The sequence below is a fragment of the Heteronotia binoei genome, chromosome 10, assembly GCF_032191835.1.
Source record: "Heteronotia binoei isolate CCM8104 ecotype False Entrance Well chromosome 10, APGP_CSIRO_Hbin_v1, whole genome shotgun sequence".
NCBI lineage: Eukaryota > Metazoa > Chordata > Lepidosauria > Squamata > Gekkonidae > Heteronotia > Heteronotia binoei.
The window spans coordinates 57,471,258-57,496,335 of record NC_083232.1 but is presented as its reverse complement, the minus strand read 5'-3'; the positions used below and the strand labels follow the sequence as shown (position 1 = coordinate 57,496,335).

At 41.5% G+C, this 25,078-nt stretch overlaps 1 protein-coding gene across 1 annotated transcript in view; it reads left to right on the top strand.

Moving 5' to 3' along the window:
• Positions 1 to 25,078, top strand: part of JAZF1 (JAZF zinc finger 1) — a 188,232-nt gene that overhangs the window by 107,520 nt on the left and 55,634 nt on the right. Inside the window, exon 2 of the mRNA XM_060248701.1 lies at positions 5,121 to 5,193. Coding sequence (XP_060104684.1) covers positions 5,121 to 5,193 — 73 coding nt within the window. The remainder of the gene's footprint in view (positions 1 to 5,120; positions 5,194 to 25,078) is intronic.

The window sequence follows — 25,078 nt, the reverse complement described above, 5'->3', positions numbered from 1 at the left end:
TTAGCATTGAATGATTTTTCAAGAAACATTCATCATCTGCAGATACATTTAAGGCACTCTCGGTATTCCATGTGAAACTGTTTAGACTACTTTCAGTTCATTTTACTACTCTGCTAATGCTTGAAGAAAAGTTGAAAGCCTCTACTTGGCATTTTTATATGCCTGCCCTTGTCTCTCTTGCTAAGCCCCTGCCCGTATCTCTTCTGAAGCACTTCCCAATAGCTGGCCTCTTCGTTCACCGAGATAACTGATTGCAATGTACAGAAATCAAGATTGGGAGCAGAGCTGGCTTAAAGGGCATATCTGGAAGAAAATGACAAATTAGTGCAAGGAATGTGGCAGGGAACACAGGATGCAAGAACAGGGAGAAGGGGGAAATGTGTGAATGAGCCAACACAGGGTAAAGGATACAGAAGGAAAAGGGTGATAGTGCAGGCCAGGAGAAGGAAAACAGGCAGCTGCAGAGAGAGTGGGAGGTAGATGGGTATTTGTGGCATTCTGATCAGCTGTCTGCTGTGGAGGCAGCTCCTAAGCTATGCTATCAAAAAGAAAGAAGCCAAGAAAGTTGTCCAGAGTTCCCAAGGAGCTTGCTGGTATTTCCCGTGGAAGGTCATTTCCCTTTAAACCCTAAAAGCCTTGTTATCTCTGATGAATGTGCCTAAACAAAGTACCAGAGTGATGCTAAGCTCTTTAGCCACCCATGCTGATAATGTTAAAAAATGAGTATGAAAGTAGAATATATCAGGTTTTGTACATGCTAGTTAGAATTTGAACTGCAGGCTTCAGAATTTAAAGTGCACTGAATAATATGCTTTCTAATAAAATAGACTCCTCAAACATGATTGACAGATTTCTTAGCAGGTTTTTTAAAATGGAGGCTTCCCTAAGAGCAAACAGGAAATTTGTAACTTTAAAATAATCTTTATAAAAGGGATTTCCCCAAGAACATTGCAATTTTTTTTGTTTGACATGCCTAGCTCTTATAATTATGGCTTGCACTATGTACAAGGGCCCAGAGACAGTCAGTGACAGTTTTCTAGTACATTCTCTAATTTTGTAATCCAGTGTTGGTTGCAGGTATTATTTATTCCTACTACATTATTTTTAACTGTATGATCAACCTTGAGTTAGTGAGAAAGATGTACTAGAAATGAAACAAATAAAAATAGATTCCTGTTAAAGTTATGATTTTGAAGAAACACCTCCCCACAAAACAAGCAAGCTCTTAGTTTTGATAACTGTTTTCTTGAATGCATCATGACAATACTACTAGTAACAATCTCAAATGTACATCAACTTTCTCCATGGAAGGAAACAGTTACTCTGCAGTAATTTACTCTGGTCTGCTTGACAATAACTGTAATATACAGTAGTATAGTCATGATTCTCTCGGTATAGTAGTTTTTAAGACCTGGATTTTCAATGGCCATATGTTGTAGCTACCCACTTTATGTCAAGATTTAGGACTGCTTTTTTATCATTGTGGAAAATTTCCCCAAACTCTATTGACAAACATTTCAAATGAGGGTGAAAAAAATGGTCTGAAATCAATGGAAATAACAGAGTCAGCATGGTTTTATCATGTAAGATCTCTCCCTCTCCTCCTCCCCGCTCTACAACCAACCTCACAGGGTTGTTGTGAGGATAAAATAGTAGACATATGCATGGATGTACCCTGACGTACCCTGACTGATGTACCCTGAGCTCCTTGGAGGAAGAGTAGAATAAAAATATACTAAACAATAAATAAATACTAGATCTGTTGAAACCCAACATTCATAATCATGTGTAGTCTGGCAACGAGTGGGAAGGTTGGGGGCAGGGACATGGGGGGTGCAACATCATCTGTATTGCAGTGTCACTAGGGGGGAACTCAAAAGCAAAATAGTGCAGCTTTAAGAATCACTGGAAACCAGTTTCCAATGATCCCTAGAGCTACCCTACATCACTTTCAGAGCAATTCTTGTAACTACCCTTCATCACGTCTAGATTTTTTCCAGAAGTGACACAGCAGCACAGATGATGTTGCCTTTTTGAATTTTATTTTCCCCACCACCTCTCCAAGCAGCAGGGCCCCTGGCAAGAGGCCTAGCAGCCCTAGTCAAGGATCCAAGTCATTATCACCCATAATGGGGCATGGGTATTCAGTATGATCTGATTTAATTGTTTTCAGAGACAAACAGCCAAGAACGGACTAGTATTAATATTTACTTTCAAGTCATTACACTGTTGAATGACAATTGTTTTGACTGCCTTAGTGATGTCATGCATTATTTCAATGGCCATGTCTGTTGCTTGGAGAAGTGAGACAGGCAGACCTCAGCAGATTGATGCTGGCTGCACTTTGAATGCCTCCTTTCTAATGACGCCTTCCTTTCCCCCCTGATATTCCGGAAGTGAAATACTTTGGGAACAAAAAAGGGAAGTTGTAGTAATTGCTGTTAATCAAGTTGACATTAAATTTACATTTTAATGAAAAAATATGGATCTTGGCTATCAGATCAAGGGGGAAGTTCTCTTCCTGTTCATTTGGGTTTCATACTCCTGGACTGAAGGCAGCTATATAGATGAAACTGTCAAGAATGTTGTATGATTTTTCATAATTGCCTGCTGAAAAGATAAAATAGGAATGCCACTCTGAAAGATAACGTGTGATAAAAGTTGTGTCTGTGCTGAAATACAGAAAAATATGCACATGTGAAGGTCTGATAAATGTGTTGGGTACCCTATCAACCAAAAATTGTTTAAAATGTTTTCGCTTTCACACAGAAAACTATCACTTCATTTTTGAAAGCTGTATTGTAAAGGTGGCTGTGCCTAAAACAGTGATTTAAAATGTTCAGTTTGTTTCTGGTGTGTCTGTCTCTATGGTTTAATTTCTGTTAGAGTTTTCAAGGCAGGGCCTGTAGCTGAGTAGTAGAACATGCCCTTTGAATAGGGTTGCCAACTCTGGATTGGGAAATTTTGGGAGGCTTGAGGGGTGGAGCCTGGAGAGGATGGGATTTGGGTGGGGAGAGATCTCAATAGGGTATTGTGCCATAGAGTCCATCCTCCAAAGCAACCATTTTCTCCAGCAGAACTGATCTCTGTTATCTGGAGATCAGTTGGAATTCCAGGAGACTTCCAGTCCCCATCCAGAAGCAACCTTAGCTTCTCAGGCAGAAGTTTCTGGCATCTCCAATTAAAAGAATGCAGCTAGAAATAGCACCTGAGATCTTGGAGTAGGGCTGCCAAGCCCTTGGTCTAGGGGAATCCCCCGCCCCGGAGGTTCCTTCCCACCCACTGGCCCACATTGGGTCAGCAGGGGGTACCTCCCCCTGCATCGCTGGCATGATGATGTCACCCAGAAGTGACATCATTAAAATGGTGACATGCATGCAGGGCCACTCTAGGTACAACAGGTACCATAGAATTTTAACCTCTCAAATGGCTAGAGCGTCCAGGGAAATCAGAGAGTTTTCCTGGAAACACCTAGAGCAGCCCCGCGTGCGCACCACCATTTTGATGACATCACTTCCGGGTGACGTCATTTCATTGGGACTTGAGGAAGACTTGGCAATCCTATCTTGGAGACACCCACTGCCAAATTTCATGGCATGCTTAGTAAATAACATCCCATTAAACCTCTATTAAAAGGACTGAACATTTTTTCTCCAGGCAGTTGGTGACCCTCATTAAGTTTGCATGGACTAATAGTCGACCCCTGTTTAAAGCAGCTTCATATGTAGCAAAATGATAAGATTAGTGCCTTAGTTTTGTTTTTAATTACAATGTTTATCTATTTAGATAAGGTATTTGTCATTTTCTAATGGCACTATTCTAGTAAATTATGTTGTATATGTGCTTTGATATGAGTTTCTGATAGAGAACTTAAGTGATGCAGACAGGGTTATGGTCCGGCTCAAGAAATATTTGGAGACTTTGGGGACAGAGTCAGAAGCAAGGTTGTGATAAGCTCGATTGAACTCCAAAGGGAGTTCTTGCCATCACATTTAAAGGGATCATATTTGTTTTAAAAGCCTTCCTTCCATAGGAAATTATGGTGGGGGAGCACCTTCTTTGAGGACTCATAGAATTAGACCCCCTGGTCCAGTCTTTTTTGAAATGGGGGAGAGTTTGAGGAGAGGTACCAGATGCTATGTTGAAAATTTGGTGTCTCTACCTCAAAAAACAACCCCTCTGAGCCCCAGATACCTATAGATTGATTCTCCATTATGGAGACCAGTCTTCTCACTAGGGTATAATGGAGTGTCCAGTGGAGGACCTCCAGACCAGGGGATTCCTTGCCCCCAACTGGGGACTGGTAATCTTAGAGACCTCAGAAGTAAAGCACAGAATGGTGGTTATTCTCAATGGTGGACCTTAAATTAGTATTTACATTTTTAAAACAGAACATGCAAAATGGCTCTGCAAAGTTGCTGGATGAAAAAAGTCATTTCCTTTTAATATTATGATTTTATCCTGAATCTGCTTTGAGGTGGCCCAGCCATGAGAATGTGTCATGGCTGTAATAGTAGAAACCAGTAGTTGTGCTACTGGAGCTAAAGCAGACTCTTGCTCTTGGCTAACGAATGCAGAGATGTGCCTCTTTGAACCTCTTGCCAGTTAAAGCTCTTGAAGCTACTTAAAACTGATCTGAAACAGTGCAGGGTTTTTACTAGTACTGTAGAAGAGTTGCAAAAACTCTTGGGATTCTGCCTGCCTCTACGCTCACTTTACCATCACAAAAACCTCTGTGCAGCATACGTTTTCCGAGCATGGCAGTAGTATTGGTGCTATTGATGCTTCTACATGGGTCTGTATGTTGTCTAGATTGCCCTGTGGCCTGAATGACTGGATCACAAGAAAACATTATGCTAGTGAACAACGAAAATGTAGAAAACCAAAAGTGGGTGTAACTGATAATCCTATCTGATCTGATGAAATGAGCTCTCACTTGTGAAAACTTGTGCTGGAATAAATTTTGTTATTTTTCAAGGCTCGTTATGGACTTTAGTTTTTGTTTGGTGCAATAGACTAACACAGCTAGAAAGATAATCCTGTTATTGCTTTGAATTGCACTAAATGTTTTTGATGTGTTGAGTTGGATCCTTATAACTGTATATGCATTTTGATTACAGATACAGACCCACGTGTATTAGAGAAACAAGAACTACAACAGCCAACATATGTTGCTCTCAGTTACATTAATAGGTAAGTCATTTTGCATATAGATGTGAGGCTGTGGTTTTTGAGACTTATTGCAATGAATTCTGACAGGGGTAGACTACCAAGAATTACAAGGAAATGTAGCTAAGCTTGTTTGTTTCTGCTAAATCTCCAAAGAGAGTTAGATTTGAATCCAGTAGCATCTTAGAGACCAACAAGATTTTTGAGGTATATGCATTCAAGAGGTCAGTGCTCCCATCATTAGAGCTTTGTATCTGATGAAGGGAGTGTTGATTCTCAAAATCCTTTGCCAAAACTGAGAGTGCTCAGTGCCTGATTTACACAAGTTTTTTTCTCCTCCTCTCAAGCCATCCTAAAAATTCCTGAGAATGCACCTGCACTGATCAGCGTATGATCCTAAGCAATCATAGATGTAGCTAGCATGAGTCTTTGGGTGCTTTCTCAGCCACAGTCAACCCAGGTTATGGTGCAAGCTTCATTCATAATTACCCAGTATGTATGAGACTGTGGGCCTAGAGAAATTTAGGATCATTCACACATTTTTTTAAAAGTCCACAAGGGCTAGACTTGAGAATAGCAGATATCACAATAAATTGGTATTTATATTTATCTATTTTAAAATGTGTATGCTATTTTTGTACACTCATTATAATTTATAAACTATTTGATCAAAACATAGTTAGACATGATATTTGAATGCAGTCAGTCCAATAAACCAGGATTTGTTGGATGACACAAAACCAGGATTTAAACTAGGGCTTGTAGAGTGCTTTTTAACCATGATTTGAACCAGTCACAGTTTGTTGTGAATTCACAAGCGATCCTAACAGGAAGAGTACACCTTTCCTTAACAGATTATGTCCCTGTGCAAGTGGTGCCATTGAGACAGTATCCCAGGTGCTATTAGAATGTTGTTATTACATCAGGCATAGCATTTTATCACTGATTCTTGGTATTTTAGATTTGCCTGATTCACACAAATTGCTTTTTCTGCTAAATAACACTGCAGATGATGTTATTGAAACTGTGGCAAAGTTCCTCCAAGCAGCTCTACTTATACATAGTACTATAGTAAACTAATCTATTTTATAATGATTTAATTCATAACTTTTTAAGAATGGAATTGAAATATGGAATATGTTTTTATACATGTGTATGCTTCTTTTCTGCATTTCCTTTTATCCTGCTCTTATCTATACTAGCACTTTTATAATGCCAATAAAGGAAATTGCTACATAAATGTAAAGCTAGTTTTGTTGAGTAAAACTACTTCTTGCAAGCCATCTGAACATAAAGACAGAAGTATAAGGAGAATACCTTCCCAAGTTGGAGGCAGAGAGGAAGCAAAAAGCAGATAAGCATGGGGTGCGGTCACACTCACCATTAAATCCATCTGCAACGCGCCTCTATTATAATCTGCCCAACCAATTTCCCGATCAGACAACAGTCAGGCTCCCGTTCTATCCCATGTGGGTCCCGTCGCTGGTCGATCAGAGTGCTCTACCGGACCTCGTTTCATAAGACGTCAATCTGCATTAGCGCAGGTGCAGTGATGCCCACTATCTGCACTATCGAGCAGATCGAGCGTCTCCTCCCTTCTCCACAAGAGACCTCGCACACCCACCATGACCTCGTTCTTGAGGGCGGGGATGCGCGTCGCTTTTAAATGGGTCAGATCAGTAATAGTTCTGCTAGTCCGTTGGCACTACTTTTCCAGCACGAGTACTACGCGTGCAGAAAAAAAACCAGGAATTCAAATCAGTTCACATCTAGTTTCAAAAGTGAGTTTTGTTTCTGGACATAGGGGTGGATAAACGATTTATCGAGCGAACATTCGTTCGCTCATTCACTGGGGCAGTGATATCACTTGCAGGGGGCTTTGGACGGGAAGTGGTGGTGCGCTTCCAACGAGTTGCCAACGATAGAGCATTCAAACAGAGAAATTCTGCTCAGGAACCATCAGAAGAATTTTGTTCCGGATTTAAAGCAGTATCAAATTAGTTCGCGCCCCAGACGTCTCAACGCGGGACTCGAACGAGCTAACCACCATTCGCAGATGCTGACATTTGGACAACTGCTTAAAATCCGACATGCTTCCGGACTCTACTCATGCCCATAGGGGATTTTCTGAACATCTGACCTCACCCTTGGATTTAGAAAGGGATTTGTTGTATATGCCTAGTAGACAAACCAGAACTTGTTGTACAAACCATGGTTTAAATAACCATGGTTTGTGCAACACATTTTGGTTTATCTACCAGACATCTGCTGATGTCTGAATGCAGCTTATTGCTTTTATATTTACCTCTCATTAATAACCATGAGCCAATTGGACATATCAAGACAGTCAGTTGTCTAGCTGAACTTCTAGACACAGTTATTCTCCAATCGCAAATTATTCTCTCAACTTTCTCTGTAGCTTCCATGATGCTTTGCATATGTATGCAAAATACACATGGTGCTCCTATTCAGACATGACCACCATGAACATATGAACATATGAAGCTGCCTTATACTGAATCAGACCTTTGGTCCATCAAAGTCAGTATTGTCTTCTCAGACTGGCAGCGGCTCTCCAGGGTCTCATGCTGAGGTTTTTCACACCTATTTGCCTGGACCCTTTTTTGGAGATGCCAGGGATAGAGACCATGCATATTGAGACCAGTGTATTCAAAAAACACATGGTTGCCAGTCTCCCAGTACATAAAGCCTAAGAAGGGCTTTTGTATAGTGAGGTTTGGAGGGGGCATTCAAGCACAAAGTTTGGAAGCAGGTACAATTCTAGAACATAATTTGTCTATTGATTCTTGCATGATTTGTGTACACCAGACTCAAATGAGGTTCCACATAGCCATTGTGACTATGTGCTGGAAGAAATTTGTAAAATTTAATACCCAGGTTTGTCAAATGTTTGATTCCTTATAGGTTGGTAGTACTTTCCCTCTTCCCTAAAATACAATACTCTCCCATTTGTCCCAGAAAGGAAATTCATATTTTCCACCACCCCACTTGAAGCATTGCTATCCATGCAGGGTATATGCAGATGTTTCCAGTAGCTGCTGAAGTAAATATTTGTGACAAAGCACAGAAATAGCTGGATCAAAGTCACATGACACTTGGCAGATTATTTTTCAGGATCTGATGTTATTTTATGTTGGCAGTGGCCAACTGGGGTCATGTGTTTCTATTCATATAGTCATAACTTTATACAACCAACCAGATTTGCTTTAGAAAGCGAACAGCACTAACCTCAGATTATAATGCAAACAACATGCGCAGAAATGAATTCATCTGAGAATCAGAGGAATAGCTTGTTGTTTGTTTGGAAGGATTTATGCATCTGGCCAAAATTTTGTTCTTTTCTTTTAATCATTTTTATTGTTGTTAATAATAGAATGTTCAAATAAAACATATTAAATTAATTAAATGAAATAACAAAGTGTATGGATTGCATATCCATACATTATTATTAAACTTATACTTCCAGCAAACTATAAAGAAATGTTATAAATGAAGTATGAGGCATTTTTTCTTTTGAACAACAAAACCATTCAAACCAACATTCTCCATGCTGGAAACAGATAAGATGCAAAGAAGCTTTTCATATCAGTTATAAAGTGAAAAGGGTATATATGTATTGGAGGGAAATCCCCACTCTGGGCTGGATCTGAAAGTGTTATTCTGCCCCCCTAATGGTGCTTTCCTTTGCACAGGAAGGAAAGACAATTTCCCATGGCAGATTCCCATTTCGTCCAACTCCCCATGCTTTTCTGAAGGTCCCTTGACTCCCAGGAGTAGAAGTGAACTTATTGGGCTGCAGCAGGAGGGGGAATTAAGGAAGTCCTACTTTACCCACTTCTCTCCACTGGTTGTAGTTTGGATCCAACTTAACATTCTAAACTTAGAGCCTGACTTTCATTCATAATGATTCCTTACAGCTAGAAAACAATTATGGCAGAGAGAATCTCCGACTTGGAACCCTTTTCCCTGGCTTCTTGTTTTCTGTATGGTAGCAATATTTATGTTGAAGAATATTCCATCTTCTACACTGCACCAATATGAGCTTTTCAATATTAATCTATTGAAATCTCACAGGAAAACAGAAATAAGCTTGCTATAATAATGGTTTTTTTGCTAAACATTAGGAAGAACTTTCTGACAGTTAGAGCAGTTCCTCAGTGGAACAGGCTTCCTCAGGAGGTGGTGGGTTCTCCTTTGGAGGTTTTCAAACAGAAGCTAGATGGCCATCTGACAGCAATGCTGATTTTGTGAACTCAGGCAGACTATGAGAGGGAGGGCAGGAATGGATGCATCATTGTAAAGTGGGGGGGGGGGTGCCGTCTTCTGAGCATGGAGCAGGAGTTAATGGCGTGTGAGAAGGGAGGTATTTGTGAGTTTTCTGCATTGGTCAGGGGATGGACTAAATGACCCCGGAGGCCCCTTCCATGAACATAAGAACATAAGAGAAGCCATGTTAGATCAGGCCAATGGCCCATCCAGTCCAACATTCTGTGTCACACAGCGGCCAAATATATATATATATATATATATATATATATATATATATATATATATATACACACACACACACACACACACACACACACACTGTGGCTAATAGCCACTGATGGACCTCTGCTCCATATTTTTATCTAACCCCTTCTTGAAGGTGGCTATGCTTGTGGACGCCACCACCTCCTGTGGCAGTGAATTCCACATGTTAATCACCCTTTGGGTGAAGAAGTACTTCCTTTTATCCGTTTTAACCTGTCTGCTCAGCAATTTCATCGAATGCCCACGAGTTCTTGTATTGTGAGAAAGGGAGAAAAGTACTTCTTTCTCTACTTTCTCCATCCCATGCATTATCTTGTAAACTTCTATCATGTCACCCCTCAGTCGACGTTTCTCCAAGCTAAAGAGCCCTAAGCGTTTCAACCTTTCTTCATAGGGAAGGTGTTCCAGCCCTTTAATCATTTTAGTTGCCCTTTTCTGAACTTTCTCCAATGCTATAATATCCTTTTTGAGGTGCGGCGACCAGAACTGCACACAGTACTCCAAATGAGACCGCACCATCGATTTATACAGAGGCATTATGATACTGGCTGATTTGTTTTCAATTCCCTTCCTAATAATTCCCAGCATGGCGTTGGCCTTTTTTATTGCAAACGCACACTGTCTTGACATTTTCAGTGAATTATCTACCATGACCCCAAGATCTCTCTCTTGGTCTGTCTCTGCCAGTTCACACCCCATCAACTTGTATTTGTAGCTGGGATTCTTGGCCCCAATGTGCATTACTTTGCACTTGGCCACATTGAACCGCATCTGCCACGTTGACGCCCACTCACCCAGCCTCAACAGATCCCTTTGGAGTTCCTCACAATCCTCTCTGGTTCTCACCACCCTGAACAATTTAGTGTCATCCGCAAATTTGGCCACTTCACTGCTCACTCCCAACTCTAAATCATTTATGAACAAGTTAAAGAGCATGGGACCCAGTACCGAGCCCTGCGGCACCCTGCGGCATGATTCTATAAGAAGTAATCTAGATAATTAAATAGCACAGAAGTAAGCTATTTTCATTAAAGATCTGTTAAAACCTTTTGAAGAATCTGTTGACTATCCAAATGATCCACATCAGAAAATATGCAAGATTTTCTGTACCTAAAAATTCAAGGCGGTCTAGTTAATCATATGCAATTCCTATATCAGCCTCTTCATTGGAGAAGAGGAAATGCAGCCTTAAGAATTGACTAGTCGTCTAGTGTCCAATGTATGTTTATTTAGAAGAAAATCCTGCAAAACTTACTCAGGAGTAAGTGTGGATAGAATTGCAGCCTGAGTTGGTGGGGAAGTGTTGCTAGAGTTTATTGATAGGACCATTCCTCCTGTGATGGGAAATTTGGGAGTAGTAGTGTGGAGTATGGGGAGAGTAGGGAGCTCAGCAGAGATGTGCAATAGACTCTACCCTCCAAAGAAGGGTTGCCAGGTCCTCCCCTGGCCACTGGCAAGGGTGGGGGAGGATATTAAATCCAGGTTGGGAAGCTCCCGGAGCTTTGGGGGTGGAGCCTGTGGAGACCAAGGATAGGATGGTACAATGCCATAGTCCACCCTACAGTGCATCGGGAGGGCGGTACAATGCCATCGATCCACCCTCCAGTGCATCCTTTTTTTCTAGAGAAGCTGATCTCTGTCATCTGGAAATACGCTGTAATTCTGGGGAATCCCCAGGTCTCACCTGGAGACTGGCATCCCTACTCCAAAACCATCATTTTCTCCAGGGAAGCTGATCTCTGTAGTCTGGAGAACAGTCAAAATTCCACCACCACCCCTCCAGTGGAGGGTGGCAGCTATACTGCTGTTTCTTTTTCTTTTCTGAGCAGTTTAGACCATAAGGAATCCAGAAAGCCTCATCTGCTCTGGTCAGTTGCTCTAAACCTAGAAGGCAGAGAACTCTTCCCCTCTTAGAAAATGTAATGGTTAGATAAGGACACTCTTCTCTTTGCTTTCAGATCTCATATAATTCTTTATACTGCTTATGTGAGTCAGTGCAAAGTACTGATTAAATTCTTGAATCCCTACTATGCCATGAAATTCACTATTGTAGTCAGCGGGCTCCCTGGGTTGGATGGCTGGATGCCTCACTTTTGGTGGAGGCCCAGGTCACTGCTGTTGCCAGGTTGGCTTTGGCTGGTCTTTGGCTGGTCAGGCAAGTGGTTCCCTATCCCACCTCCCAAAACCTACCTACAGTAATCCATTCATTGGTCATTTCCAGGCTGGATTACTGTAACTTGCTCTACTCAAGGCTGCCCTTGAACCTGACCCAGAAACTGGAGCTAGTGCAGTCTGGGGCAGCGTACTCACTGATGGCAGTGTCTATGCAGGCACACATTCAGCTGGTAGTTCGCCAGCTGCACCGCCTGCCAGTGGAGTACCTGATCCAGTTCAAGGTTATGGTACTAACGTTTAAAGCCCTATGCGACCTGGGACCAGCATACCTATGGAACTGTCTCTCCCCATATATGAGGAAGATTGAGGACAACTTGGGGAAACCCTGAGAAGTATGCTAATTCACCAGAATGCTGGGGGGGGGGAGGGGGGAAAACCTTCCCAACAGCACTGAGCACCTGAGCAGAACTGAGCATGCATGTCTTGTTTTACTAGTGTAAGGTGGAGTATCATGTAGTTCGACTAAAAGAACTTCCAGTACCAACGGTTAATTTTGTTGCACTGCTGACATGGTGGATATGCTGCTGGTAGCTGCAGAATATTACAATGGTGTGCCTAAGGCAAATGCTGTTTCCACATATTTCAGTAAGTACAAAATAATGTTTTGGAAAAAAAGATTTTTGATCTTTTTTATTGAGACTAGGGAAGTTTGTAGTGAAATGATCCCTTCCAAACTTTTTTGCAAGCTCAGCTACTTTAGTTAACAGCATTGTTTCTAGTAACCTATTGCCTATATCAAAAGTATACGCTGTTAGATGTCAACCTATCTTTGTTTAAAATGGTAACTTTATGATTAAAAGCTCAGCAAAATAATTGAAATTGATTGTCCTAGGCATTCCAGTAATAAAAAAATGGTTTTGTTGGTTCCGCAAACTTGTAATTTATCAAGAAAAGGGCATTTATAGGCTTGAACATATGGAACATATAAACAGGACTAAAATTAGGCCATGTAAACTTCAGAAATAATAATCTGAATAAATATCAGAGCAAGCCTGTGGCCTTGTGCCATTTTTCACCTATTGCATTCTACATTTTACTAGCACAGAAAGGGTGTTGTAGATCCCTTTAAAGTATTTGGGAATGGATGGTTATACTTTAGTACAGATGGATTCGAATTAATATAATTTACATTTTAAATGTGTGGTCTACCATATGGAAAATCTTGGTGTGATTTTTGAATTTGCATCACTGACAAATCTTTCCCAATCCAGGGTGGGCAATCTCCCTCCACCCCCCCTTTCTCCCCACACCCATGGATCTTCCAGAATCTTGCCTGCTTTTTTACCCGAAGCAGGAGATTTAAAGAGCATGCACTAGCAAATCTTGATGATGGTTTCGCATTTATGCATTGTTTCACACATGTTGTTGTGAATCAGCATGAGTCTGACCCATGACTTGGAGTATAAATTAGATATGCCCTTCAGAGTGGCCAGGTTCCACATTTCTATACCAAGGGTATCATCTCTCACTTCTAACATTAAGACAATCAAGCATTCCATGATGGAAATGTTTGAAATGCCCATTCTCTGCCCCGAAAACAAATGCCTTGGGCCATAATGAATGTGCGTTCAAACCACATCCACTACACTTAAAAATTTTTCACCCTGAATCAGCTTTTGGCTCAGACTTCTTGTTATGCACTGTGCCATGTGCAGCATTAGATTACTTCTATGGGTGAACACTACTGCAAGAAGCTATTTCAAGAGTAAAATATTGTTGCCTCTTGGAGGCAAATGGACATAATTAAGTTAAAAGGCAGCTGGTGGCCACTCAGTGCTCATAAAAAGGAGAAGCTCTAGTAAAAGGTTATTTCTGCTAATGAAGAAAATATAATAAAATATTGTATCAAATACTATTTGTATGTTTTGCAGTTCTGGGAAGTAATCTTTAGATAGGGAAGTAATGTTTAGATGCTAAATATATTTTGTGTGTGTGTGTGTTTGAATACACACAGGGCTTTTTATTTTTGGCAGGAACGCACAGGAGCACAGTTCCAGCAGGCTTGGTTGGTGCTGGGATGTGTGGCCTAATATGCAAATGAGTTCTTGCTGGGCTTTTTCTACAAAAAAAGCCCTGTATGTATGTATGTGTGTATATATATATAGTGTGTATGTGTGTATATATATATGTGTGTGTGTGTGTATATGTATATATATATATAGTGGCAGCAGTATGAACTAATAGTTCTGTAAAGGAAATGGTAAGAATCCATCAAAGAGCAGACGCGCATTTTGCTTTATAAGAGAGTGCAGATGTTCATGGAAAAAATGATAAGGTTAAGTGCAACCTGAATGAAAAATTAGGCCATGTAGAACTTGTGAAACATTTGATTTCAGTATTTGCAGTACTAATGTGACATACTATTGGCACAAAGATCAGGTCATTACATTAAGCTCATTTATAAGAAGAGGAAAAAACCAGCATTCCGAAATGTCACCTCTCAAGAATTAACTTGAGTTTGGAACTTGGAACAGATTTTGTCACCCTTTATTTTATTGAGCTGTCACATTTTTGCCAAATATCTTTTTGCTTCTGAGGGTTGGCCTATTGTAAAAAGCATTTGTTGTGATACAACAATCTACATAGCTGTTTTCAAAGTGTGGCCCCCATCTGTGTATATCTAAATCTGTGGATGGGGACCATACAGGACAAAAACAACTCTGCAAACTTGGGTTACCACTCAAGGCTGCAGAAAAACCTACACAAAAAGATTTGGAGGATTTATATCCCACTCCCCCCAGAAAACAAAAGTGTTGTCTGAGTATGGGCACCGACCTCCTCCTTTAGAAATGAGGGAGAGGCCTGGAGCCATGGCGGTCCCAGCCATATTGCCCTTTGTATGTGTGTGGTGGGGAGGCCATTAGCTATGGGAGTGCTGGCCATGTTGCCCTTCAGGGGGAAGGCTGGGAGCTGCAGCAGTCCTGGCCACACCTTCCTTGGCAGTCCCACCCATATTGCCCTTCATGTGTGGGGGGAAGTTGGAAGCTGTGGCAGCCCCAGCTGTGAGGGGGGGGGGGGGAGGCCAGGAACCCTGGCAGCCTCACCACATCACTTTTCATGTGTGGGGGAGGAGGCCAGGAGCTGCAGCAGCCCCAACCACATTGCTTTATGTGGGGGGGGGGAGAATGAGACCCATAGCAGTCCTAGCTGTGCAGCCTTTTTGGGGGGCAGGAGATGTGGTAATCTGGGTCTCATCAGCCTTCATGGGGGGGTCAGGTCAGGAGCTGCAGCAGTCCTGCCCCTTCATGTTGGGGAGAGGCTGGTAGCCGTTGTGGTCCTGGCAACATTGCTGCTGGTGGTAGAAGTGCTGCTGGCAGGGGAGGAAGAACTGACATTGGGCAGAATTCTATGGCTGCTCTTGACATTAGGAGACCTTCTACCACCATCAGGCCACCAAAGCTGGGCAGCTTTCTCCAGCTGTAACTGACACTGGGTGGCCTTCTGCCACTGCCAGACCACAACAGAGAGGAGAAGGGACAGTAGGCATGGGAGAAAAAGAAAGTGACAGTAGGTGTGTGGGGAGGGATAAAAAGAGGAAAATGGAGATAATTAAATTAAGAGGAGTAGGGGGAAGGAGAAATTAAGAGAGAAGGGGTGATAGGAGAAGAGAATAAGCAAAGGTGTTGAAATGGGATGGCTGTTTCTGGAACTCTGAATCAATCCTGTTGCTTTGATGTGCAAAATGGAAGGGCCATCAGTGGTTCTGCTGCTTCTGGTTACATAAATGCTACTCATTATTATTTTATTATAACTTTAAAAGCTTATAAAGCTTTTTGAACTGGCTGGAAATAATGTTGAGAGGCCTCTAGCCTATTGTCCACTACTTTGCTACCATCTCTAAGTTCTCCCAACGCCTATTCCTTCAGACTCCTAGCCTTCCCCAGCTCCTCTCAAGCAGTGCCTAACTTGATGTGTCATCTGCCTCTCCACCCAATGTGTTGGTGTGAATTTTTGGAGAATTAGAAAAAATATAGAATACTGGAACCTGTCTATTCTAGACTGAGGTTTTCACATACTGCATTCTTTCTCATTGGTCATATGTAGAGTTGCCACCCTCCAGATGGGACCTGGAGATCTGCTTCTATTACAGTTGATCTCCCAATGAGCAAGATCAGTTCCCCTGGAGAAAATGGCTGCTTTAGAGAGTGGCCTGTATTGCATTATACACTGCTGATGTCCCTCCCCTCCCCAAACTGCGCCCTCCTCTGGCTGCACTCCCAAAATCTCCAGAAAGTTTCCCAACCTGGAACTGGCAACCCTAGGTATATGGGAGACCTGGTTCACACTTTGGGTCAGTCACATACTGTCAGTCTAACCTACCTCACAGGATTGTTGTGAAGATAACCGTGGAGAGGAGGAGAAAAATACTAGAAGCCACTTTAGGTTCCCAATGTGGAGGAAGTCAGGGTATAAATAATGGAGTACCCTTGTAAACTTACGTAGGTCCTCAGACACCGCCCCCCCATTTGAGAAATGCTAATTTAGCATTTCATGTTACAGTTCTCTCTCTCTATGAGCTGTATTCAACCACTGTTCTCCAATTTACAAAATAAGGGTGAACTACTGAAATGAAGAGGTCCAGCACAAGCATGCAATAAAATGTTCCACAACTAACAATATATTGTCAGTCTCCCACTGCCTGCAGCCGCCATCCATAATTGTCTAGTGGCTGGAGTTCTGCTGTGGCAAGCTTCATTATTTTGTCAGCACACTAATAAGAAGGTCATCACCAGTACAAAATCCTGGATTTATGTATGGCAGATGATAAAGCATTATGGGAAATCTGCCTCAGAGACAGGCTTCTGTTGCATGTTACAACCAGCACCCATTCTGCGGTTCCATAATTGACAAGAAATGCTATTATTAAGCAGGTCTGTTGAGATAATTAGCATTCAGGGTTGCATTTTTAATCAGACTTGAGTCAGATAATTTATCACAGCAGTATCAAGCTGTCAGGGTCATACAATAAATACTCATTAAAGACGAATAAAGATTAAGTGCAGCCTGAAACAAAATTAAGCAGAGTAGTACCTATGAATCGTTTCACTTCAGCATTTGCTGTTAATAATTTGACACAATATTGGCAAAAAGATCAGGGCTCTGTGTTGAGCTCATTTGTGTAAGAGGTGCTAATACTGTGCCCGGACGTCTGTTCAGCATCTAGTTGAAGCTGAAACTTTATTCATAATTGATTGCAAAAAGAATATTAATTTTGAAAAGCTGATTTAGTATGACTGCTCCTTCAGTAATGGTGGTTCCTCAGTAAAAAGTTGACACATTAAAGAAAGAAGTGTTCCATCTTGAAAGCAGAACTAATTTGTTAGCATTAGTAAGCTACTGCACTTTGAATTCAATGTGACTCTCTTATCTTTGATAAGTTCACACATGAATGGTTTCTGGCACTTTCAAATGGCTTTCAGTTAATTAAAAAGACCCAGCATTCAAATATGACCCTGACAATAACATACTAGGGGTTTGATCATTTTCCTTTAAAAAAAAAAAAAAAGAACTATAAGTACTCACTGCAGTAGTTGTGACAATATTAGTCGTTTCCATTATAAGTATAGGGTGGGTTCCCATTATAAATGTGGGGGGAAATCTAGTGAGATATCTCCTGCATCAGACCCATTCAAATATTACCATAGTAATACACTGTAATCTGCTTTGTGGGCAGAATCAGTGTGAATGCTACACTGTATTTCTTACCATAGGTTTTCTTTCTGATAACAATTACAAGTCAAAATCTTCTGTATTCGTTGTTGCAACTTCTGTTGGATTTTAGCAGCTATTGTTTTGGGTGGTTGAAAGTGTCATCAATCCATAGCTGATTTATGGCAAGCCCATAGGGCTTGTAGAGCAAGGGACATTCAGAGGCGGTTGGCCAATTGCTACTGCTTGTCTCTGCATAGCAGCCCTTAGGCTTCCTCGGTGGTTTCCCATCCAAGTACTAACCAGGACCAACCCTTTTTAGTTTCACAAGCTCTGATGAGATCAAGCTAGCCTGGAGCATTGTTTTTAGAGATGCTAAATACATTACACGAGACAAAGTGGAGGGCTTGATCTCGTCAGATCTCAGAAGTTAAGCAGGGTCAACTGTGGTTAGTACTTGGTTGGGAGACTTCCTTGAAATGCTTAGTCAAGAGGGCAGGGGCAGGCTCTATTCAGCCACCTCTCTGAATATCCTCCAGGACCCCAGTCAACATGACTTCCAGATGTAGACACTCACACCTAAAATATATTTTTTTAAAAAAAAACGAAAGAAGAAGGGGGGGGAGGCAGCTCTGCATGTGTCTCCAACTTAAGTACTGGCTAGTGTCTCTTGGGAGTATCAAGGCTTTGTCTTCCTTCTAAGAAAATTGTATGCACAGTGTGCATTCTTACAGTATTTCTGGGTATGCTAGTTCTAGACGTCACAGAACTATTGCTTACGTCTACCATTGGCAACAACACAACTGAAAAATTGAAAGGCCTGATAATATTGCAGCATTTTAAGAACTTAACATAAAAAGGAATACAAGATTATGAGGCCTATACTGTTATGTGATTTGATGGGATTTCATTCATACTGGAGTCTAACATTTAGGGATTATGATGAAACCACTTGTTGACAATTTTTTTCATATGTGTTTTTAATGAAGTGTGCAAACTCATTCAGAAGTGCTGCTATTGTTAATTTGAGACATACCACTGGAAGGGTTCCAGATTTGACACTGAATGGAAATCGATCTTCTAGTTTGGTTCTAGAAGGTGGTTTAGGCAGATGTTCTGCTAGGGAGATTAGATTCATTGAGTTGCAAGTACATAATAGGAAATCACATGACAGATGACAAGAAGATGAAGAGCTAGAGTTGTGTACTGCCCATCGTGGAGATGGGACTTCACATACTGCAACCATGCATACAGAGGAGCGAATGGGGGTAAAATAGCCCAAGCTGGGGAACGAGCAAAAAGGCAAAGGAGAGTCTTTTGTGGGGAAGAGGGAGGTCTTTGAATCTGCCTGAAATAAACAGAATTATCTCCACCACTGACAGCTAAACCCTAAAAAGAGTTGTGTATGTGTGTTAAGTGCTGTCAAGCTGCTTCCAACTTATGATGATGCTATGAATTAACCTCCAGAATGTCCTATTGTTAACAGCTTTGTTCAGGTCTTGCAAACTGAGGGCCAGCCAGGGCTTCCCTTATAGAGTCAACCCATCTCCTGTTGTGTCTTACTCTTTTCCTGCTGCATTTTTGTTGTTTCTGATGAATAATTTGCTTTTATAATCCTTCATAAATAGAATGCATAACCAGGATTTCTGGACAGTTCATCACTTTGGGGAAATAACATGGATTACAACCTTAGAAGGGAATGGAATTCCATGGGAAGCACTTCCCCAGCCATTAAACAATCTCCAAATTCAGATTTAAAAAAAAACTCATTCAGATAGACTTATTTAATTTCAAACAGGTGTCAATCAGATATTGAATTGTTATCCATCTAAAAGACCAAGTATACTTTAAGCTTCCACGTAGTCATTATGAGTGCTGAATCCCAGAAATATTGTTGTGCAGCAGTGTATCCCCTTTTGAAAGAGCCTATGCACTGGTTTTAACATCTCGTTTCCTGGCATTATCTTCTCTTTGCCAGCTTGCAAAAAAGGAGCATTAGAAAAGCAGCCTTTTCTTTTCATGACTTAAATATTCCCAGGATATATTTCCCCCCCACTGCAACTGCCTGCCCCATTATGTCCTGTAGTCTGCCAGTCTTGCCAAAACTCAGCAGGTAGCCCACATGGTATGCATTTCTGTGTGAGAAAGTTCCCCTGATGTAGACAAGATGTAAATTGAACCCTACTGCTTGCCCAAAACTGTGCAAGGAAATGTGTCCTCTATAGGCATCAAGAACTGTACTTTCCAGATATTTGTGTAACTCAAATGTATGGTTCATGCAATGACAGAAAAAATACAATTTTCTAAAGTTCTGTTTCTAGTATTTGCACTTTAGCATCCTTTTTTAAGGATTCCATGGTATAAATGAGGCCATTTCTCTCCTGCAAACATGCATGTTTGCAATTTCCTGCAGAACCTGTTGCCTGTCACAGCATCAAGAGAATCTAGTTATATTTTGAAACATATTTCCAGCCTTTATTGTCATGATTTTGATGCATACAGACCGTACCAGCATGTCAGGGATACTTACTGGCGGCTGGTAATCTGGTATGCAGAGAGAAGATTTGGTGTTCTGTAAACAATGAACAGCTCATTGAGGGAAGCTCTGAAATATTTAGTGGCCGAAATCTGGCCCTCTAATATGTGTTTTCTGATTTCATGGGCCAGGATGATTATATGCTATGGCTAAAATGTGAATGCCCCATCTAGAATACTCTGTAATTGTCGCCTGACCCATAATGCTCCTAGTTTCAAGCTTAGGTGTATCTGATAATGCAAGAAACTTCAGTGTTCTAAGGCAAGACCTTCGGTGTCCTAAATGTCAACTTGCCCTTCTCACATGGCTTCCAGTCATGTGTCTTCAGTAATGTAATCATGATACCATTCACCTGCCAATATTTTTACAGGGCTGCTGTGGGGCAGGGGACTGAGGTGACAGCAAAATGTCTAGGAGTTCTGGGCATCCACAAAGCCAAGGAGTGATGGTTATAAGATGCTTTGTTGTCTCTGGGTGGTCTGAGGGGTCAGGTTGCCATGACCACCTTGGCAAGTGGAAGATTTTGAGGGCAGTGCCTGGGGAGAGTGCAATTTGGAGAGGAGGTGACAATCATTTCTGGACATTTTTTCTCCTGATCCTCAATTTCTTGAGGTTGGGGGGTGGGGGTGGGATTTGAAGTAGGGATGGAGGTTTACTCACCACAGGTAGGCAAATGGCAAGGCTAGTGAGGAGGGCTCAAAGGAAAATACAGTGGGGTCCCATAGTGGCTCTTAGCAGCCCTGTATTTCTACTAGTAGTGCTACATTTGTACCAAAGCTTAAATTACTGAGGAATAACCAATGCAACATGAACATGTTTCTACACCATACATAATAATAGGCTAAAACCTACATTGAATTCTATAAAGCAACAGCTGTAGTGACTGGTTAGGCTCCACTTAGGTATTCATATTTTGGTTCATAGTTTTGGTACATCTAATACTTGAAATCCTGGTGCTTTGTATACCCTTTGGTGAATTGTATCCACTTTGGCTGGTATCATGGTGTGAAGGATTTCCACATTTTTCTTCATAAATGTCAATTTTGAGATTTCATTTCATCCTATTAGGTGAATAAGGCTCATTATTTATGTGTTACACTGACAGACTACAAATAAAGTACCGTGAAGAAAAAGTCAGCAAATTATTCAGCATATTAATAACAATCTTCAAAGGATTACTTGCCATAAATTTAGTATCAAAGCATTGTCATTTTTTAAGAAAGCATCAAGAATTCTGGTTATGTGTTTGACCTTGAAATAGTTTGTGGCAATGACTTATAAGCTTATTCTTTTGAATGCAAAAAGTGATGATCCCTGCGGGTACTAAAAGTCTGAATGACAGAAACATAAATTGGGGTCTGAGGTGGGAGAGACCAGTGAAAGAACTGTGTAACAAGACTGTGGATCACTGTAAACAAAATATAGATTTGTTTTTTTAAAAAAAAAGAAAAGAAAAGAAAAATTATTTATTTTGAGTTAATTTAAATACTCATAATCTAATGTAAGAACTTGTTCAGATTTATTTATTTATTGCATTCAGTTTCTATCTCATGCTCTCCAGAAGCGGACTCAGGGCGGCTAAGAATCAGTTCTATAGTACAATTTAAAACCAATAAAATACAATTAAAACATTTTGTGGTGCTGTACAACTTTGGTATGGTGGGATCTTTCTTTTTGCTGTTAGCGATCCTACAATGTTCATAGCTCCTCAGCAGTGTAAGGTGGCAGTTCTCTCCAGTTAGATGTTGAAGGCCTGTTGGAACAATTCAGTTTTGCAGGCCCTGCGGAGTTGAGAAAGATCCCGCAGGGCCCTTATGGCCTCCAGGAGGGCATTCCACATTTCTGGTACTGCCACTAGGGTTGCCAAGTCCAATTCAAGAAATATCTGGGGACTTCAGGGGTGGAGCCAGGAGCAAGGCTGTGACAAGCATAACTGAACTCCAAGGGAGTTCTGGCCATCACATTTAAGGGGACAGCACACCTTCCTTCCTTAGGAAATAATGAAGGATAGAGGCACCTTATTTTGGGGCTCATAGAATTGGACCCCCTGGTCCAATCATTTTGAAACTTGGGGGTATTTTGGGGAGAGGCACTAGATGGGACAGTGGCTCAGTGGTAGAGCATCTGCTTGGTAAGCAGAAGGTCCCAGGTTCAATCCCTGGCATCTCCAAAAAAGGGTCTGGGCAAATAGGTGTGAAAAGCCTCAGCTTGAGACCTGAAGAACTGCTGCCAGTCTGAGAAGACAATACTGACTTTGATGGACCAAGGGTCTGATTCAATATAAGGCAGCTTCATATGTTCATACGTTCATATGTTCATATGCTTTACTGAAAATGTGATGCCTCTACTTCCAAAAACAGCCCCCCAGAGCCCCCGATAACTCCAGATCAATTCCCCATTATACCCTATGAGAATTGATCTCTACATAGGGAATAATGAAGTGCCCAGCAGACATTTCCCTCTTCCCTCCCCGCCCCCTGGTTTTTGGTGACTCTGAAGCAAGGGATTGGCATCTCTACTCATGAGTTGCTGCCAACTTCTTCAGAGTAACACAGACACACCATCCCAAGAGGAAGCCTTTCCAATCGGAGACTGAAGCCTCCAGAAGTGGAAAGTCACATGGTGGCTGCGTGAGCGGGGCTTCCCCTTGCCGGCCAACTGACTCGGGGCGGGAAGGAGCCTGGGAATGTGGAAGAACTCCCACTGGGACCTGGGGATTGGCAAGCCTAGCTGCCACCCAGAAGGCCCTAGCCCGTGTAGAGCACAGCCTGGCTTCCTTTGGTCCAGGGATGGACAATAGGTTTTGTGTCCCTGAACGCAGTGCTCTCTGGGGAAAAAGGCAGTCCCATAGATAGGCAGACCCCCGACCATAAAGGGCTTTAAAGGTCAAAACCAGCACTTAGATGGCTGCTTCACTGATAAAGCTCAACAAGGAGGCAGAGAAGTTCTTCTAGATGCATTGGCATCTCTTTCCTGTAGCCAAATGGAAAAGAATATATGGAAGGTTCCAAATATAGGGCCTTACATCACCACTTTAAAGGATATCTTATACCAAGCCTGGAAATGATCATGAACACCAGTCAGAGAAGACAAACAATACTGGTCCAACTGTGCTTCATACATAGTCGGAATGGGAAATCGGGCCCTTTGTTATTGCTGTGGCATGTTGAGTGGTGGGGGTCACAGTGGCTAGAAGAGCATTGCACAACTCAACTGTAAGGATAAGCAGCCCACTTTAAAAAGTAGGAACATGTCCTGGATGAGCATTCCTCTTTCCTTTCTGAGCAGTAGTACAAGCAGATCACCTATGCAAGTGCTTTTGGTGGTTGTGTCACATGCCTTGGAATCTCCTTTTCTTTAGAGACTTGACTTAACAAAGCTCAAGCTACTTTTGAGAAATGTTGTAAGTATAGTTGTGCTGCTTGAAGAATTCTACAAGGACAGAAGTACATGTGGTAGTTCATACCAACCCAGACAATGTTTGTACAGACTGGTCCTTGTTCCACATTGAGTCTGCCATTAATCAGGATAGCAAAATTTGCATGGCCAACTTAGCAAAAAGATTGGGCAGTGTTATAGACAACTGAAGGCAGTGTTATAGACAACTGAAGAAAAGATCAGACAGAGGCATCATTCTCACTGAGTTTTCTAAGTAATAGTGATTCAGAGTGCAGGTTGAGGTTCATTCTTTCATTCAAAAAACTTCCATGAATTTAGAAAAGTGTCAAAGAATAGTATAAAACCATCTCCCAAACATGTGGAAGATTTTTTTTGAATGGAAAAGCATTCGATCATGAAATGGCTCATAGGCCGGATACAGGATTCCCACTTCAGTTTTAAGCAGGCCATGACTTTAAACTAGAAGATGAAAAGGGCTTGATTGACAGTTATTTTTTTGGGGGGGGGGGGAAATCCACAAATATCAGTGGCCTTGTGTGTAAAGCAACTGATTCGCTTGTCCAGTCTCCTCTGGCCAGGGTCTCATGCATTTAGTGGATGGAAGCATGGTTCTCTTTTTCTGTTGACATTGCAGTGCAACTTTCACAAGTGCTATTAGGCCTAATAAGTTAGATTGTTGACTGGATGGTGTTATGCAGTGTTCAAAGCTCTATAGTTTACATAGCTACTTATATATGTATATTTATATAGTTTTATGCACCCCCTGTCCTTGAAGATTATTTACAGTTACAGTGAATAAGATTAACGCTCATGGCACAGTCTCTAGTTTCAAACTTACTTAATATTAATAAAATGGAAATGCCAAATTTGACAGGAAGAGATTGAAAGAAACTTTGGATCATCTATTTAGGTTTGAATAGCACCGAAGCATCTAGAACTTTATATTTTTCCTGCAATTAGAATACTAATTACATTGAACTTTACTCATTATAATGCCTTGGATCCCCAGAATTGTCCAGTGAACACATGAAGCTGCCTTGTATTGAATCAGTCCATCAAAGTCACCATTGTCTACACATACCAGCAGTGGCTCTCAGGCAGAGGTCTTTCCCATCACCTACTGCCAGATCCTTTTAACTGGAGATGCCAGGGAATGAACCTGGAACCTTCCACATGTCAAGCAGATGAGATTTCTGCCTTTCCCTTCCATGCCCCCCAATGCTACTCCTTTGAAAGGGGATCTCCAGGAACAGCATGAGAGAGGAGTTGGAGATCTACAGCAGAAGAGGTGGAATGTTGCTTCTCTTCTAGCCATTGAAATCTCTTGGTGAATTCAAGCCAGGCTCACCAAGGGAAATGTAACTGGGTTAATAACTTCTGGATTGTCATATTATTTATTTATTAGTTCTTTAAATTTATATCCCGGCCTCTCCACAAGCAGACTCAGGTCACCATAGTTTGGTGACCTGGCCACAGTGCAAGTGAAATGAATGTGTTATTTCATATACTATTATTCTTCCAGATCATTCATGAAGCTTGGGAGATTCTTGATTTGGGGCAAAAACTAACTGATGAATACGTCTTTAAAAACTGAAA